Source organism: Protopterus annectens, chromosome 14.part0 (genome assembly GCF_019279795.1).
Source record: "Protopterus annectens isolate FY-2018-M chromosome 14.part0, PAN1.0, whole genome shotgun sequence".
NCBI lineage: Eukaryota > Metazoa > Chordata > Ceratodontiformes > Protopteridae > Protopterus > Protopterus annectens.
The window spans coordinates 277263092-277281742 of record NC_056748.1 but is presented as its reverse complement, the minus strand read 5'-3'; the positions used below and the strand labels follow the sequence as shown (position 1 = coordinate 277281742).

General features: G+C 38.8%; 1 protein-coding gene across 6 annotated transcripts in view; it reads right to left on the bottom strand.

Annotated features, from left to right (window-relative positions):
- Window positions 1-18651, bottom strand: part of MICU1 (mitochondrial calcium uptake 1) — a 1714640-nt gene that overhangs the window by 101391 nt on the left and 1594598 nt on the right. For all 6 annotated transcript variants that reach the window (XM_044055989.1, XM_044055988.1, XM_044055992.1 and 3 more), the window contains one exon: window positions 15297-15386. In XM_044055989.1, coding sequence (XP_043911924.1) covers window positions 15297-15386 — 90 coding nt within the window. The remainder of the gene's footprint in view (window positions 1-15296; window positions 15387-18651) is intronic.

The following is an 18651-nucleotide window of genomic DNA, read 5'->3' as shown; positions in this document are numbered from 1 at the left end:
TGGAAAGTATCACATATAATTCCTCTCCACAAAGGCGGACCCTCCACAGAACTAACCAATTGCCATCCTATAGCTATTCTCTCTCCACTCTCCAAAATACTAGAGAGATGCATACACTCTCAGGTCTCAGACTACCTCCTTACTAACAACCTTCTTTCCAATACTCAGCATGGTTTCCGACCAAACCATAGCACCACCACTGCCTTACTCTCCTTTACTAACACTATCCTTCAGCATAAAAACAATGGCTATCTCTCCTCTGCTACTTTCCTAGACCTATCTAAAGCATTTGACATGGTCCCACACAAACAACTTATCTCTGTCCTCAATAACCTATCCTTCTCACAATCAGTCACCAACTGGTTTCAGAGTTACCTGTCTGACCGCCAACAATCCGTTGTATAGCAGAATGACATATCTCACCAACTACCTGTCTCCATAGGGGTTCCCCAAGGATCCATCCTTGGACCCCTACTCTTCTCTGTTTTCACCAATAATCTAGCCTCTGCCACCAAACATGGCACACTCATACAATACGCAAATGACTCAGCCATCATCTGCTCAGCCCAGTCCCTACCCAAACTTGAAAAAGACACATAGGAAGCCTTTTCCTCTGTTGAAACTTGGTTATCCGATGCCCAGTTAATACTCAACTCAAACAAAACTAAACTACTCATCTTCCAACCCACCAAACATACTCAAAACATCTCTCACTTTAACATCACAGCAAAAGACAACACCATTATATACCCAACTGAACACACCAAATTGCTAGGAGTGGAAATAGACAAACTAAAATTTGACATTCACATATCCATGACCATAAAAAAAGTCCACACAAAACTAGGAGCGTTATACAGAAATAAGCAACTTCTCACCAAAGCAGCAAAGATTTCAATAGCAAATTCCCACCTTATCTCCACCCTACTTTATGCCTCTCCAATATATACCAACCTAAGGCAATGTGATCTAAACAAGCTAGAGACCTGCTACAACAAAATCGCCAAATTCGCCACAGGGGCATCCTACTGTAAACACCACTGTCTCTCACTTGCTGAACTGGGCTGGCTTGAACTCCCTCACCTCCTTCAATGGTATCAACTCTCACTCGCCCACAAACTAGTAAACCATCCACTAAATGTCCCATCCCTCCAGAATCTACTCCAACCCTATCGCACCACCAGACCACCAGCAACAAAAATCACTTGCAGATCACTAAAGCCAATAACTCTGCTGGTGAAGCACTATTCTCTTGCACCATAGCCAAATTATGGAACTCCCTCCCACCCACAATTACCTCCATACCATCATGCACCCACTTCAAAACTTTACTAAAAGCGCACCTAAAAACATGCTGACTATGCCCTTGTAACTCCCACTCTAATATCACCCACCCCAACCAACCACTACCTTTCTTTCCACTCCACTAACTACCTTGATTATAGCAAGCTCAGATGCTCATAAGCCTAGTACTTATTATACAGCAGGAACTTCTTTTTGTAACATTTGTTAATGTCTGTTAAGTACTTCACAGATAAAGATTCTAGTTGTCTACTGATGTACTATGTTCTTCATCTGTAAATATGTTGTAAGTAATCACTATGTAAATTGTTAATCGCTATGTAATCCAATGTAACTACTGTCTGTTTATTTTAACTGGAGCTTTTCTCCCCGGGCCTCCGCTGAAAATGGACTTGCGTCCAGTCGGACACTCCTGGTCAACAAATATAAATAAATAAATAAACGGAACCTAGAGCCTCTGGATCACTGTTTCAGGAGTTAAACCACTAAGCTAGGTAAAGTACTTTGATGTAACAACTCTTCTTCACACATTTCTGAGACAAAATATTAGCCAGTGAGAAAAGAGGCAATGCAACTGTACATTCTTTTTTTTTTATTTATCTTTTTTAACTAGTTGTATTTCTACTAGGAAAGTGGACTGTTCACCAGACCCTTTTTCACCCTCAACCCAGTCTCATTATGGCGCACATGCATAACTAAGTGCAGAATCATATTCCTATCCCTAAAACAATAAATCAAGTTATTACAAAAAGAAGAGAAACGAGAGTGCATCAGCAAAGTCACAAAATCAGAACTCAGATACTGCTACATCAATCTGAAACTTAAGGCAGCAAAAGCTCTGATCAATATCCAGGAGTAGAGCAGTAAACAAGTGCAAGCTTCAACATGCATCTTTTCACTGTCTAACTCTCAGTGGGAAGCTTTGAGAATCCCACACTTGGTGAAGCATGAAACCCTTGTCTTGTGTATTGGGTCTCAATGACAAAAACTATCAAGGGGAAATCATATCTAATAGGGCCAAAGGGTGCTACAAAGAAATGCGTTACAATGGCTCCCACTGTGCCAAAAAAGGAATAGTTCAATAAATGCTCTTGGAAAAAATGCACACATGAATCCCCATTTTATGTAACAGAGGCTACGATTCTGAGCTTAATGACTTGGACCCCAAGTATAAAAGGCAGCACTGCCATTTTAAGACATCTTGAACTAGTTTCCATTTTCCACCTATCCGAAGTTTAAGAAAAAATGATATTCTCTTACCTAACAAAACAAAATATGGTCTAATTAATAATATAAGTTTAGACCTGGAAGTAATATTGTGACTGCACTTCTCACATTTAACAATTCAGTCAATACAACTGCTAGACAGAGGGACCGAGCTAGAAAAGATATGCAGCAGGTAAGGGTGATAAAGGATAATGAGGGAAATGTACTCACAAGCGAGGAGAGTTGTGTTGAACAGATGGAGAATGTACTCTGAGGGGCTGATGAATGAAGAGAATGAGACAGAGAGAAGGTTGGATGATGTGGGGATAGTGAATCAGGAAGTACAACTGCAATGGATTATCAAGGAGGAAATAAGGATAGCTATGAAGAATGGAAAGGCTGTTGGTCCAGATGACATACCTGTGGAAGCTTGGAGGTGTTTAGGAGAAATGGCAGTGGAATTTTTAACCAGATTGTTTAATGAAATCTTGGAAAGTGAGAGGATGCCTGAGGAGTGGAGAAAAAGTGTTCTGGTACCGATTTTTAAGAAAAAGGGTGATGTGCAGAGTTGTAGTAACTACATAGGGATTAAATTGATCAGTCACAGCATGAAGTTATGGGAAAGAGTAGTGGAAGCTAGGTTAAGAAGGGAGGTGATGATGATTAGTGATTAGCAGTATGGTTTCATGCCAGGAAAGAGCACTACAGATGTGAATGTTTGCTTTGAGAGTGTTGATGGAGAAGTACAGAGAAGGTCAGGAGTTCTTGCATTGTGTCTTTGCGGGCTTAGAGAAAGCATATGACAGGGTGCCTAGAGAGGAGTTGTGGTATTCTATGAGCAGGTCGTGAGTAGTAGAGAAATATGTAAGAGTGGTACAGGATATGTATAAGGGTAGTGTGACAATGGTGAGGTCTGCGGTGGGAGTGATGGATGTGTTTAAGGTGGAGGTGGGATTACATCATGGATCAACTAGCCCTTTCTTATTTGCAATGGTGATGGACAGGCTGACAGACGAGATCAGACAGGAGTCCCCGTGGACTATGATGTTTGCAGATGACATTGTGATCTGTAGTGAGAGTAGGGAACATGTTGAGGAGACCCTGGGAAGGTGGAGATATGCTCTAGAGAGGAGAAGAATGAAGGTCAGCAGGCCTAAGACAGAATATATCTGTATGAATGAGAGGGAGGATAGAGGAATGGTGAGGATGCAGGGAGTAGAGATGGTGAAGGTGGATGAGTTTAAATACCTGGGATCAACGGTTCTGAGTAAATGGCAAGTGTGGAAAAGAGGTGAAGAAGAAGACAGTACAGGCAGGGTGCGGTGGGTGGAGAAGATTGTCAGGAGTGACTTGTGACAGACGAGTACCAGTAAGAGTGAAAGGGAAGGTCTGCAAGAGGGCAGTGAGACGAGCTATGTTATATGGGTTGGAGACAGTGGCACTGACAAAAAGGCAGGAGTCAGAACTGGACGTGGCAGAGTTAAAGATGTTAAGATTTGCACTCATCTGCAATCATCTGCAAAGTTAGTCAACCAGAGACCACCGACACTGGCCTAAAGGAGTGGTCCAAGGACTGATACCTGAGGGACTCCACTTGTGACTGGCCACTTTGTAGAGGTGGACTCCCCAGTTCTAATTTCCTGGGTCCTGTCTGTGAGCCAGTTGGCTATCCACCGGGTGACATACGAGTTTCTACCTAACCTCTTGAGTTTGTCAACAATGCCCAAGTCGGGTATTGTGCCAAATGCCTCAGCCAGGTTAAGGTAGGCAGTGCAAACCACTCCCCCCCCCCATTCATTGCTTTGGTTACATTCTCAAAGAAGTCCACCAGGCTGAGTAGGCATGCTCTGCCCTTGATGAAACCAAAGTGGGTTGGGTCCAGTGTCTGGAGGTTTACCATATGTCTATTGATCATTACCAAGATAATTCTTTTCATGGCATTTACATACAAGACTAGTGAGACTTAAGGGTCTGTAGTTTTCAGGGTCTGCAGATGGCCCACCTTTGTGCAGAGGGATGACTGTTGCTGTTCTCCATTCATGAGGCATGAAGACTGTTCGGAAGCTACAGTTAAATAATAATTCCAGAGGCCCTGATAGGTCATGTTTCATGCTACTTAGAAGGGATCCTGGGATACTGTCTGGGCCCACTGATGCAGTGACCCTGGTCTTAGAGAAAGCAGTAAGGACCTGTTCCCTAGTGATAGCAGGGGGAGTTATATTTGATGGTATTTCCTGAGGGAAGGTTGGGGGGGAGAGATGGGGTAAAGTTGGAGCTGAATTTATCAGCCAGGAGGTTTGCTACATCTTGTAGCTCAGTATAGGTCGCTCCATTTACAATCAGCTCTGCACACAACTGTGTATTGCCTTTGAGATTGCAGACACAGCTAAAGAATGCTTTGTGGATGTCCTTGGCCTGGGAGGCCAAATTTACTCAAATTTGGCTTTGGCAGACTTTATTTGTCCTCTGAGTTGTTTGTTTAGTTTGATGAGAGTGCTTTTATCCTGCTGAGTGCTGCACCTCCTAATTTTTGCCATGATTTTCTTCCTCTTGTTATACAGCTTACTGATTTTGTGATTCCACCAGGATGACTTGTTTTCTGAGTTAGTTATGTACTTCCTGGTGGGTACAGCTGCCTCTATGCAGCTATTAGCATGCTTGTACAGGGTTTCTGTGAATAGTTCTGCAAAGGCATTGTTCTCAATGTTTATGGGGCTTGAAATTTTGCCAGGTTATCGCTTAATAGCAGGAGATTAGCCTTAGAGTAGTTCCTGAATATTCCAGGTTTAGCTGGGGGTCTAGGTTTTATTTTTACTTCAAAGGAGATCATTTTGTGGTCTGACCTTACCAGGGAAGACATTGTAGCAGGGGGTGTGCAGCACCCTCCAATATTAGTGAGGACCAGATCCAGTATGGCTACACCCCTGGTTGGTGTACTGACTATGTGGTCCAGGGAGTTTGCGTTTACAAAATACAGGAATCTCTGTGCCAGTATGTTTGGTGTCATATAGGATTCCCAGTTAATAGTGGTGTAATTAAAGTCACCCATGAATATGGTATTGAGTTGGATAGTTAGTGTCTCTAATAAGTTTAAATACATGGTATGGGTTTCCGGGGTCGTAGAGGGGGCCTATACCTTGCAAGGAAGTGGTACTGGATTTTGCCTATGGTGAGCTGAACATGGAGCAGCTCAAGTGCATTGTCCTGTTCGACCAGCCTTGAAGTATATTTATTTTTGATGTAAATAGAGAGACCTCCACCTTTAGTCCCTGCCTGTGAAGTAGCTGGTCTAAATGTGTGGAAGGCATTATAACCTTGTTGTTGATGTGCTCTCCGCGTCTTTAAACCATCTCTCAGTGACCACACAGATATCAGCATTTTCAAGGGTGAAGCAAGCTTCTAGAGAATGGAGTTTTTTGTTTAGACTCCTAGCATTGAGCAGCAATACCTTTAGATTTTCTTGATTTTGATTTGCTATGCTTGAAGTACTTTCAGTTTGGCTTTACCTAAAAAAGACACTATGGGGGAAGACAATGTTTTAGCTAATATTTGAAAGCCTAGAGGGGAGACGTGCAGACCAACCCTGGCAAAGCAGCGTGGTCTGTTGACCACCTCCTTCCATGCTGACAAATACTGCACCCCCTTAGACTAACATCAGAAAATAAGCCAATTATTAAAGTCAGTCATCGTTTTGTTCGTATTGTGGCATCACCCTTAGAGAAGGTAAAATGCTGCTCAATGCTAGCCTTATACCAGCCTGAGGCACATATTCCAAAACCTCCATGATGTCTCTCTTTATATAGTCTATGGAGGTACATCTCAGGCCATTTACTCCCACCTGGACAATGACTGAGTCATACTGGTACTTGTGGTCCAATGACATGAGTGCATGCATAATGTGGTGGATCCTAGCCCCTGATAAACAACTGACAGTGACTTTCGCCTTACTCAACCTGGTGAGAGGGACATCAGTGTGTCTGACGATGGAGTCTCTAGTGACTAAAATGTTGGATTGTGTGGTGGCTTGCCTTACAGGCTTACAAGTAGAGGGTTCATGAGATGTAGCTCTATGTGTTGATGTGAATGTTTTGAAAGAGCACATTTGAGGCTGCTGAGGGTATTTGTTATGTGTACTTTGTCTAGAAGGTCTTTGTGATTTAGCAAGGTTGCATTTAAGTACCTCAGTAAATGTGGGTTGATATGTCTGCTTTGAATTGTGTGTGATAGGTGCAGCATGCGTACTACTGACAACCTTATTGACATTAGGAGTACTTTTATGTGAGAGCTTTGCCTCCAGTGACATTGTATAAATACATCTCTCACACACCACATTAGTTGTTTGAGAATTAAATGGTTGTCAGTAAACATGAGGCAATTTCTACATTGCCTCAGGATGTCCATATCCACCAAGCTGGTAACAGAGACAGGGGGAAAGTTCATATCCATGGCAACAGACCCTTTTTAATTGATTAGACAGTTGGAGTGAGAATATCAACCGATGTCAGAAGTATCCAGTTTGCAACTTTAGCAAACCGCTTTCTATGAATTTTACAGTCTATATCCTGGCTGCACAGAGTACTGCAGCACTCAGGTTTTAGAAAAAAAAAAGGAGAGAGAGAGAGAGAGAGAGAGAGATATCCCCCCTTTTTTAATACTTTTAAACTGTAGCAAGCATTTGCTACACTTTAGACCACACACAGAGCACAGCAGCACACAGGTTTAATCTCAAATACAGGTTTTTAAATGTTGGTATTGCATTAAAGATGTGGATTGGCTGATCTTGCCTTCCTAGCTTTGTACCAGGGCTACTTGCCTGTTTTGCCCCACCCTAGCTATGCTACTGGCAATCAATTTCCATAAAGAATAACCACAAAGAAAACCAACCCAATAAAATACTGCTGTTCTCAAAAATATTTTTTTTTTCTTTTGTAAGTCTTTTCTTTAGTCTTTCAGTATTTCACAGACTGCTAAAATCTCACCTTGCAGACACAAGTGCAGCTATGCTAAAGACCTTGGTTAAGCCAATCCTGCAAGTCAAGTACTCCACCCTAAATGTAACATACCCTTACAGAACCAGTAGTGGCTTTGTCATTTATTTATGATACAGGAACTCCTTCCATGACAGCTGATATAATTTCAAAAATCTGCAAATACTTGCTTTATTAGGAGATATACTGGGGATAATCAATATCATCTTCATATTCATTATCAGCATTTTTCTTTTTGCTCTATTTTCTAGTGAAAGTATTTCTTAATGTTCAAATGTATGAGGCAATTTGTACTCGTTTAGGGTAAAAGAAGTGATGAACTAATATCTGTGTGAGTATAGTTCACTACAGTGTATTTACATCATCTGCTTTTGTTCAGATATGTAGTGCTGTATGTTTACTATTGCCATTCCACTCTTGTTGTGACTGAAAAATGATACCGTGTTTAGGACCAGAGCAAAGGAAATTAAATAAATAAAACAAAATAGATATGACAGATAGACAGGCAGATGTGGAATCATTAAGCAATAACCCACTCTTGGGTGTGGGTAATGCTGGATTTACCCACGGTTGGTGTGGTTTGGTCACGAAGGCGAAGCCCGAGTGGCCAAACAAAGACAACTGTGGGTAAATCCAGCATTACCCATACCCAGAAGTGGGTTATTGCTATTATACAATGACATTATTTAAGAAAAAAAATACTTACTTTTCTTAAATAATGGCATTGTATAATGCCTCCTTGCTGCCCTTCCGCAGCTGTCCAGTATTCTGCGACAGTTCTCATGTACTGCACATGCGTATGGTTACGCAGTACATCAGAACTGTGCGTGGAAGCAACGGAGAAAGAAAGATCTCCATTGCTTTTAAAAACGTGTTTCGCTATGTTAAAAGAGTTTAACATAGTGAGATAGCTTTTAAAAAAGCAACGGAGAAAGGAAGATCTCTGTTGCCTTTTTTAAGATATCTCGCTATGTTAAACTCGTTTAACATAGCGAGATAACAGCAACGGAGCTCTTCCGTTCTCTGTTGCTGTCCAAAAAAAAAAAAAAGACTTATACTAATGGAAAAAGTCTGGGCGACTGGACCTTTTTCCATTAGTATAAGTCTGGTTTACAACGTGCACGCTGACCAATCAGCGTGCACGTTTTGCAATATTTATGGGGGTGGTGTTGTATAAGCACAAAAAGCATAACATTCGACAGACATTTTTCTAAATCAGAGTTTATTAATAGTGTAAGAATCAAGTCTTCTGAGCAGTCATTTTGGCAGACTCGGATAAGAATTCTAATGAAATATTTAATATAAGAAACTAGTGAAAACAGAAAAAGCTATTTAAAGTCTGACATATTTTTGACAATGAAAAGATACATTTCATCTATTCAATGGTCTCACAGTATCCAGCCTTCACAAATTGCCACATCAGAAAATGAAGAAATTTGTAAGGGAGCATCACTTACATAAAACAAAGAAAATATTACATTTTTTTAAGACACACAGGGAAAAGCTGTGCATTAACGGGACTCCATTTGAATGAAACACTTAAAGGAGCACTTATAAAATAACGGCTACATTACAGCTGTTTCTACAGCTCAGGCCATTTAAACTAAAGAGGTCAGGTAAATTTCATGCAGCAATGGTCTATGTCAGAAGTGTCAATCCACTTACAAAACTGGATAAACAAGCACGTCTTAATGTTACTAAGAAAAGAATATCCAAGGTGCAAGTTTTATTCATTCCAGTGTGCTAAAGTGATACTGTTAAAACAGAAAGCATTCCAAATTTGTAAGGCAACAACTGCACATGAACAATGCAATGCTTCACTTATATAATGAGAAAAAACAGTCTCTAAAGGAACATCTCATAAATGTGGCTCAAAAATTGATGGAAACACAAGTACTAACTACTGACTGTTCAGATTAAGAGCAAAGTAATGTAAGTTAATAAATATGGTTATTATTTACTACTAGTTTTTGATTGCTTTAAATAAACATGCAACATTGAGAGGCTACAGTGCCTTTTATAATTAGTGAGTTTTCAGTTATGGAAGGGGTTGCTTGATCTAGTGGGAAAAGAGACTGGCTAGTAGGATTTGTAAGTCACTTAAAATTAGTACTCTTATGTGTAGATGTGTGTATCTATACATCTGTCTTCTCTGGAGAGACACACACACACACACACACACACACACACACACACACACACACACACACACACATGTATGTACAGTAGCAAAGCACGAGGATTCTCATCAAACAGAACAAATAGTGTAATATGACACAGAGAATTCACTGTGGACAGAGCTACATTTTTAAATGTAGTAAGCATTTTGTTTAGTATATCTGTTGCTTTAAGACCAGATAGATACCAGTCTGTATTAGTAAGAGGAGCATTCTTTAATGAACTGCTGGATGTAATATAAAAAGAGGGTCAAGGAAAGCCTAGTCAGAGTATTAACCTGTGCTGAAAGAAACTGGGAATGGGGAGCAGCAGCTTTGAGAGAGAGAGCGAGAGAGATTCAACTGTGGTGAAGATGATGATGTAAATCATTCCTGCAAGTGGAATCTAAAGAGAGAGAGAGATACCAATAAATACTGTTTCTCAGTGTATAAGATTGAGCCAGAGTAATTTTCTACACATTTAGTTGCACCAGAAGACTTTGTTTTTGCTTGGAAGAACCTATCTTACTTGCACCTGTACATAAAAATTTGCACAATCATTTTTAACAGAGTGGTGGTCTCAGCTGCATTAATCTTCCCCTGTATATTAGATGACATCAATATACAGAGACTCACAAACTAGTTTCATCACCTCAGTAACTGGAAAATATTGATTATAAAAGAGAAAAAGACTAAAGTAAAAACAAAATAATTATGCAATGAAACTAAAGAAATACCAATTTTCAAAAGTTCACTGCATTCAGAGGATCAGATAGTAAGTGGTGTCTGCCTACATGCTAAACAAGGTGACTCCTGAAGTTTCACCTTTTCAACCCACTAGTTAGTCTAATGGTAGCCCTTCTATATTTAGTAACAGTAAGTGGTGTAAAACATAACCACACTCTGTAAAAGACCAGAAGGAAACCATGAATCCACACAAAAGCTGAATTTAGCGCTTTCGTCTCTTTATTAGAAACTTCATCAGAATAAACCATTCCAAGCAACCTCACCATTACATGCATGTCTTAATACATTAATAATTACATCATTTCCTTTTAAAACATAATACAAACAAGATAAAAAGCATACAAAATAACTAAAATGACATTTTTAATAGAGTGGTTTATTCTGATGACGTTTCTAATAAAGAGACGAAAGAGCTAAATTCAACTTTTGTGCAGATTCCTGGCTTTCTTCTGGTCTTTTACAGTCTGTGTGGTCATGTTTTACATTAGTTTGAATTTATGGATGGAACGGAGCCAGTGGATGCACCTGGATTTACTTTGCCGGATTTGACGAGACCATTTGGTATATTAAAGGCTACAGTAATCAACCTCACTAACCTTGTGGAAAAAATATGCCAGCAAACTAACTTTGGAAGCAATTCAATCAATTTGAGGGCCAGTAGAACTGATTCCAATAATGTGGATAACAACTTTAGCCTTAGTGGCATTACACAAGCTCAAATAGAGTGGCTGGCAACCAAGAACCAGTTGGAAGCAAGAGATTTACATATAGTGTCTTCTGGAGAGGCGCAGACAGGCAGCACTTCCTATAAGGGTTGTAATACACTGTCTCAATGGCTTGAAGGGGAAAAAAGAATGGCGTTCCTGGTCTGAGATGAATTCGGAAGGCAGCAATCGCAATAAAGGGACACTTGTGGACCAATTAAAGAACTTTGAAGATCTTTCCCTTAGATATCGAAAGCTACAAACTGAAAATAATTACCTAAGGGAATGTATATGAACTGAAAGAGTCCGGAAAGTCCTCCGGTTGTGGAAATTTCCCTCCGGTTTGGTAAGAGACTCTTTACTTCATAAAGAATTGCTGGAGTTGTTCAATAGGCAGGGATATGAACTGATGAAATGTTTAGTCAAAGACAATGATAGAAGTATGACTGAACTAGCTGAACAGATTAAAATTGTGGACATTAATATACAAAAAGATCTGTTATTTGAATCTAAGCAAGTTGATTATTTTAAAATATTTGAAAAAACTGACAATGTTGTTAACGATATTAAAGTAAGAAAGAATCATAAACTTTTAAGGGATGAGAGGGAATATGGACAAGGTAAAGTGTACCCCTTACCCCCCCCCCCCGGTCAGACTAGATTTAATAAAGAAACATATGTTGAGACAGGATATAGACAATAATGAGGAAGATAACCCTGTAGAAAATGGTTATACACCTGACCCTTTAGATTACCCCCTGCTGAGGAGGTCCGAGCGACTGAAGAATCAGAGGAGGGGAGACGAATATCACAATTACAATCAACATTATTACAACAGCAACAAGAAAATGTGGGGGGGAAAGGAGGGAATACCTCTTACAAGAGATATTGATTAATGATGTTTTTATCTTGTAACCCTGTTAATAATAAAAATGGTGACTTCAGGATATATAATTACAGCAATGTGAAGATTAGCGAAGAGGTAGCAGATTTGTTTGAAAAAGAGCCATCTTTCGTACCAAATAAGAAAACCACTGTAGACGAAACCCTGTTAGATCTGAAACTATACATCAGAATGCTTAACTTTGATTTCTACTTTAAGGGCACTAAAATGGTATCAAGGAGTGACTACTTATGTAGAAAATCTAGTGTAGTCAATCACTCTTTACATCCAATGGTAAAGATATATGAAAAAACGTATGAAAAAGATATGAGCTATGCTCTATAGTAAAAGAAGAATGAAACAGAAAAATAACATTACCAAAGCTGAAATGAGGCTATTAAAGGATATTTGTAACAATACTGATATCAGGGTGATCAAATCTGACAAAGGATGGGGATTAGTTATAATAAATTACAATATATATATCAATAAAATGTTAATGATCCTATATTCTGACACATATAATGAAATCAGTACTAATGAAAAAAACATAGCGTATAGGAAAGTGGATGTTATATTGGAGGAAATGTTACTAAGCCATGAAATAACAGAAGAACATACATTTATGGGAATTAAATATCCCAAAATACGAACAATTTTTGGGGTCCTGAAGATGCATAAAAATCTTCGGGACCCCCCACTTAGACCGATTGTTGATGCAAAGGCATCAAAAACTTTTCCTATAGTGAAATTCATAGATAATCAACTTAAAATGTGTTAAAAGACTGTCCATGGACATTGGAAGATTCATGGGACTGCTTAAGGAAGACTACTAATGATAAATATCATGATGAACTCATCTTTGTCACTATAGATATAAAGGACTTATTTTCAATAATTCCACAAAATATTGGTATAGACTTGGTTTTATCCCTTCCTTTGCCAGTACCCCAACTTGAGCCATGAGCATATTTTAACAATAAAAACATTAATGGAATTAGTGTTAGAAACCAATATCATTACGTTTGAAGAAAAACTGTTTAAACAATGTAAAGGGGTAGCATGTGCCCCCATTTTTGCCAACATTATGTTTGCCTTCTGGGAGACAAACTGTCTTTAAAAGCACCTTTACTGAAAGTTGGACATTTTATGGTCGGTTTTTGGACGACATTATTGTTTTGTGGAAAAATAGTGAATATGAGGTTTCTTGAATTTATTAGTAATAGTGCGGAGTTTCTGGAATTTACCAGTGACATCAGAAAAGAAGGTGTCAATTACCTGGCTATCACTATTCAGCAAAATGTAAACACCAAACGATTTATGCCCAACATATTCAGGAAGCCAACATATTCCAACACCCTCCTACATTTTAATAGCGGTCACCCCATCCATCAAAAGAAATCTTTGATAAAAGGACAGGGCGTACGGATAGCTGGAATGGTATCAGAGGAGGGGGAATTTTTACGACAACTGAATGTATTAAAGAATATGTTGGTGAAAAGACAATACCCAGAAGCATTTATCGACAATATCTTGATGGAAGTGAGAGTGAAAAGGGCAAATAGACATTTTACACCTTTATTAGGAAGAGATCATGGAATGGTAGAAATAGATAAACAACAAAAAGATGGTAACAGCTTTGTAAAATCAGCTATTTTTAAATTTAATAATCAGTTTTATGATATCAAAAATATTTTAATACACAATTGGAATATATTTTGTGCCAATCAAGACCACCTTGAATTGGTGGGTGCCATCACCTAAAATAATTCATGAGAAAGACACCAGTCTTAAAAATATTATAGAAACACACAATAATGTGAATGGTTATGGGGGGTGGGTATGGTGAAATGTGGGTTTTGCCTACAATGTAGAAATATTCAAGAAGATACAGGAGTATGGATACCCAGTTATGGGAAATATTCCCTTCCGAAAAAATATTCATGTAGTAGCAAGGCTGAGGTGTATTTAGCAGTGTGTTCCCTATGTCCCTGCTTCTACATAGGGAAAACTATTAACGCACCTGATATACCAACATAATTATGACAAAGAAAAAAGACATGAAAAATGCCCTAGCTACCCATATTGCTACACATAATGAACATAATTTTAAATTCACCATTATAGACCAAGTCATATTAGGGGGAGAGGGGAGATCCCCTAAATGATTTTCTGGAATTAAAGGAACTGAGATGGCAAATGAGAGCTAATGCCTCTGAGTATCCTGGGCTTAACAGTGCCATGTTCATCAATTCCATTCTAAGGTTAAAAGCAGAATTTCATTTGTAATTATTTGGTTTCTTTCATATATATATATATATATATATATATATATATATATATATATATATATATATATATATATATGGATTCACTTCATAACACTGAAATATCAAAACACTGAAACTTCAAAATCTTGAAAACTCAAAACACTGAAAACACATATCATACATATACTGAGTTTAAACAACATAAATCATAGCACTTTCTACCAAGTGTATGCAGGGGAGCAAGCCCCGCTGCGCCCCCCACACTCCCTGCTACTTAAATATATCAACTCCAAAATTGCACTTAGTAGAAAGTGCCATGATTTAAGTTGTTTAAAGTCAGTATATGTATGATATGTGTTTTCAGTGTTTTGAGTTTCAGTGTTTTGGTCTTCTATATTACGAAGTTTTCTCATTTTCAGTGTTTTGATATTTCAGTGTTATGAAGTAAATCCATATATACATATATATATATATATATATATATATATATATATATATATATATATATATATAAAACATATGTTATTTTACATTGTCAATACTTTAAAGTTGCATAGGTAATTTGAAAAGTCATTTTAATTATTTTGTATGCTATTTATCTTGTTTGTAATATGTTTTAAAAGGAAATTATGGCATTATTAATATATTAAAACCTGTATATAAGGGTGGGGTTGCTTGGAATGGTTTATTCTGATGACATTTCCAATAAAGAGACAAAAGCGCTAAATTCAACTTTTGTGTGGATTCCTGGCTTCCTTCTGGTCTTAAACAGTAAGTGGTGAAGAAAGACCTCAATAAAATATTAGGCTTCTTAGAAGCCATTAACTTCTGATTCCAGTCACCCTGTATTATTATTAAACAGTCTGATTCTGTTCTGCTGTTTAGGGTTATAGTAACTTTCAATTCAGTCTGGCCTAAGATTCTGTTGTTGCTTCCCAGTATTGACTGTAGAGAATGATAGACAAACATTTTTTTGTTACATACACACTTCTGAAACTTGATTCAAGTGTTCAAGTAATGCAAAGGCATAAAAATCTTACCATCGCAGTCAAAAAGTGCAAAGACAACATTGCAGACATGGTCAGAAAGCTCCACCTTTGCTACAGTCCTGGCCACCTGCTGCATGGTAGCTGAAAAAGAGTAAACAGATAAAATGTTTATGGTGTATTCAGACTTAACTGAAACATGACTTCTCTACAAAATCACTTTGAACTATGCATCTGATTTTTCATAATGCTCCTAGAGTGAAGCAATGTACATCATTTTATTTACAAATGAAACTGAATATAACAGGATACAAACCTGCAGCTAATTCTGGTCTACCAAAAACCAAAAGGGCTGCATGATCTGTGGTGCAGGCTGATGGAACTTTTATTGTGACCAAGGTGACTAGGGCTCAAATAGCAGCTCTAGCACTACAGCAGCCAAACAAGAAGGGAGAGGAATAAAAAGGCCTAACCTGTTCCCTCTCTCATGTGTTGGGATTGGTTTGCATGCACTTGGGAGTTCAACAGGCAGTCCAATCTCCCTGGCAGAGACCAGCAAGACCACCACTCATGCTCTGGGGGAGGGGCAGGGCCTCTTGGAAGGAATGCTTCTTGCAGAACTGTAGGGACATCTTCAGCAGATAGCCCATTGCATACCCATCTCTGAGGCCTTGATGAGTGTGCAGCTATAGCCACAGAGAAGAGGAAAAAATATGAGCTACCCTGATGGCAGCCTAAATGACAGTCCTTCTCAGTCAACCTTTTCAGCGGTGAAGAGGAAGAAATGGGCTAGCTGACAGAGATGGGACTTATGGTTGACAGACAGCAGAGGGAAAAACATAAAAAAAATCCTCAAGAGGTTGTTCACAGCCACTGCCCCACACCAAACAGAGTACATATGTGGTTTAACGTGAAAATGACAAATGTTTACAATGATACATCAGTGTTGAGACATAACACTCCCTGGAATACTTTCATTCTCAACAGTACTACTCATCAGAAGGTTTAACTTAAGAATTTGCACAGGTGGTCTATAGCATGGCCCAAAAAGGACAGTCTTAATACTTCTTCCACACCTGTTGGAACAAAATCAACCACAGAAATGGTTGCTGAGGACTTAGAAGATGTAGTGGTGTAAGAATTATTCTCTTTATTTCATCCAGCCTTTGATCTGCTGTCACCACTTTCCGTCTACTACAGTTACAGTAAGTAGTAAACTCTGACACCTTAGCCCCCTCCCACATGACTATCTAAAAGGAATTCTAGAATCTGATCCCAGCCTGGCTTCTGACAGTCTCGTTACTTTACCAGATACCACAAAACCACTTTGTCACTTAAACATGTGACATCCTTCTTCTGGTTCCACCCATATGTAAACACTCAGATGTGTATACTGTATGAGATTCCTCTACTGTTGCTCTGTGGTGAAGAGCACTCCTGCACAAGCATCTCCCCTCTAAATGAGCACCATCAGTGAGGTATCTCAGTCAACAAATAAGTAAATAAATTGTACTATCAACTATGAAGCTAAATGCAAACCCTTAAAAATCAAGCAGTTCCATATCAGCACTGATCTGTTGGCTCTCAAAATCCTCTACCTCCTTTGCAACAAACATTTTTTGTGACATCCTTATCAGTCACACATTGGGTTTGGGGAAAATTTCCCTTGGCCTAGAAAAAGTGGAGACCATACCATCCCTGAAATTATTGGTCCAACTACAGTCTACCACTTGCTTCAAATCCCTGAGGTGCACTATTTTTTTTTAATCAGCTCTCTAATTACCATTCACCATTCAATTTATTTTACCAAGAACAGTGTGACATTTGCATGAATGATACTACTTTTTCCCTTTTTATTCTTGCTTCTAACCTGGCATTATGCATCTCACTCTTCCTCTGTCAGCATAATCTTTATTGATGTACTGCCTTAAATCCAGTAATACTTTGCATGCTCACAACTTACAACCAAACTTATCTGTGTTCATAATCTGAAATAACTATCTGGTTCTGTACAACTCTGTGGGAATAGAAGAGCTATTTATTGGAAAAGCACAGTTCAATCACTCTGAAAGTCAGATGTGCATTCTGTCAGGAAAGTGCTTCAGAATCTTCCTAAACCCTCTTTCTCATGCTTGTTTTAGCAAACTTCGCCATCATGTAGATGACAATGAAGAAACATTATCACAGTAATGCCTCCATCCTTACCCAGGCATATCTACCCAGAGTAATACTCCTTCTTTCTCCAGGTCCCCCTATCTACAGTAATGCCCCCATCATTATCCAGTCTCATCTACCCACAGTAATCTCCCCATCCCTATCAAGGCCCACCTAACCACACTAATGTTGCTATCTCAATCCAGGCCCTCGTATCCACAGTAATGTCTTTATTCCTATTCAGGCACATCTACCAACAGTAATGTCTCCATCCCTGTTCGGGCATATCCACCCAGAATAATGTCTCCATTTGTATCCAGGCACATCCACAGTACTGTCCTCATCTATAACCAGGTTCATCCTTAGTATACTGGCAATTCAATCCTCTGGGGAAAAAGGCAGCCAATCATACATTAGTGGTCACACAGATGAGCATTAATCACTAAAGTTTCAAATACAAGCCTGGCATCTCATCTGCAGAGGTTAAACCAACATCATTTTATACATATTCAAGTCTTATCAGAGCTTACTGAACTATACGACTCTACCCACTACTGTATTAACATTAACAAGTATTTATATGTATTGTTTCCTTTGTACCCAAGGTCATAGTTGAAAATGGACTTTTACCAATCCACCTACCCAGCAAATATTAAATTTAATGTGGACTTAAAACTTATGGGATTGGTTGTAATTTTACCACAAATCTGAAGCTCAAAAGATTGCAGGCAGTCATTGGTGCTGGATAACTTAAGACAACCACTTCAAGTACTAAGCTTGCTTTCATTAGTAAAACTTCCAGTTGGCCTTGCCTTTTTCCCTTCTCATCTCTGCTCAAATCAGCTATCAGCAGAAGTGGTGTTTATGCTACAGTCATGTCCTTCAAATTCCCAAATGGCACTCTTCACTGGCTAAATGATGCTTCCAATAGAAATCAGAAAGTGCTTCAGTAACATCCTCTCTGTTATAGATAATGATACACTCTTCTAATTAAAACATTTACTTAAGGATCATCTCTCTGAGACCCAACCACTGCATCTATTGACTTTTACCATTACAGACAAGGATGCCCTGTTCCTCATTCTCATCTTACTTGGCAGTTTAGCTCAGCAGACTATGACTATCAGTCACTAACAAGCTACATCCCTTTTTCCAAGTTCCTATTTTATGACGTTACGGAAGTCAAAACTAGACATTGTTCCCAGGTCACTTCTGAAAAGAGACATTTGTGTCTAGTGAGTCTACATAGCTAAAG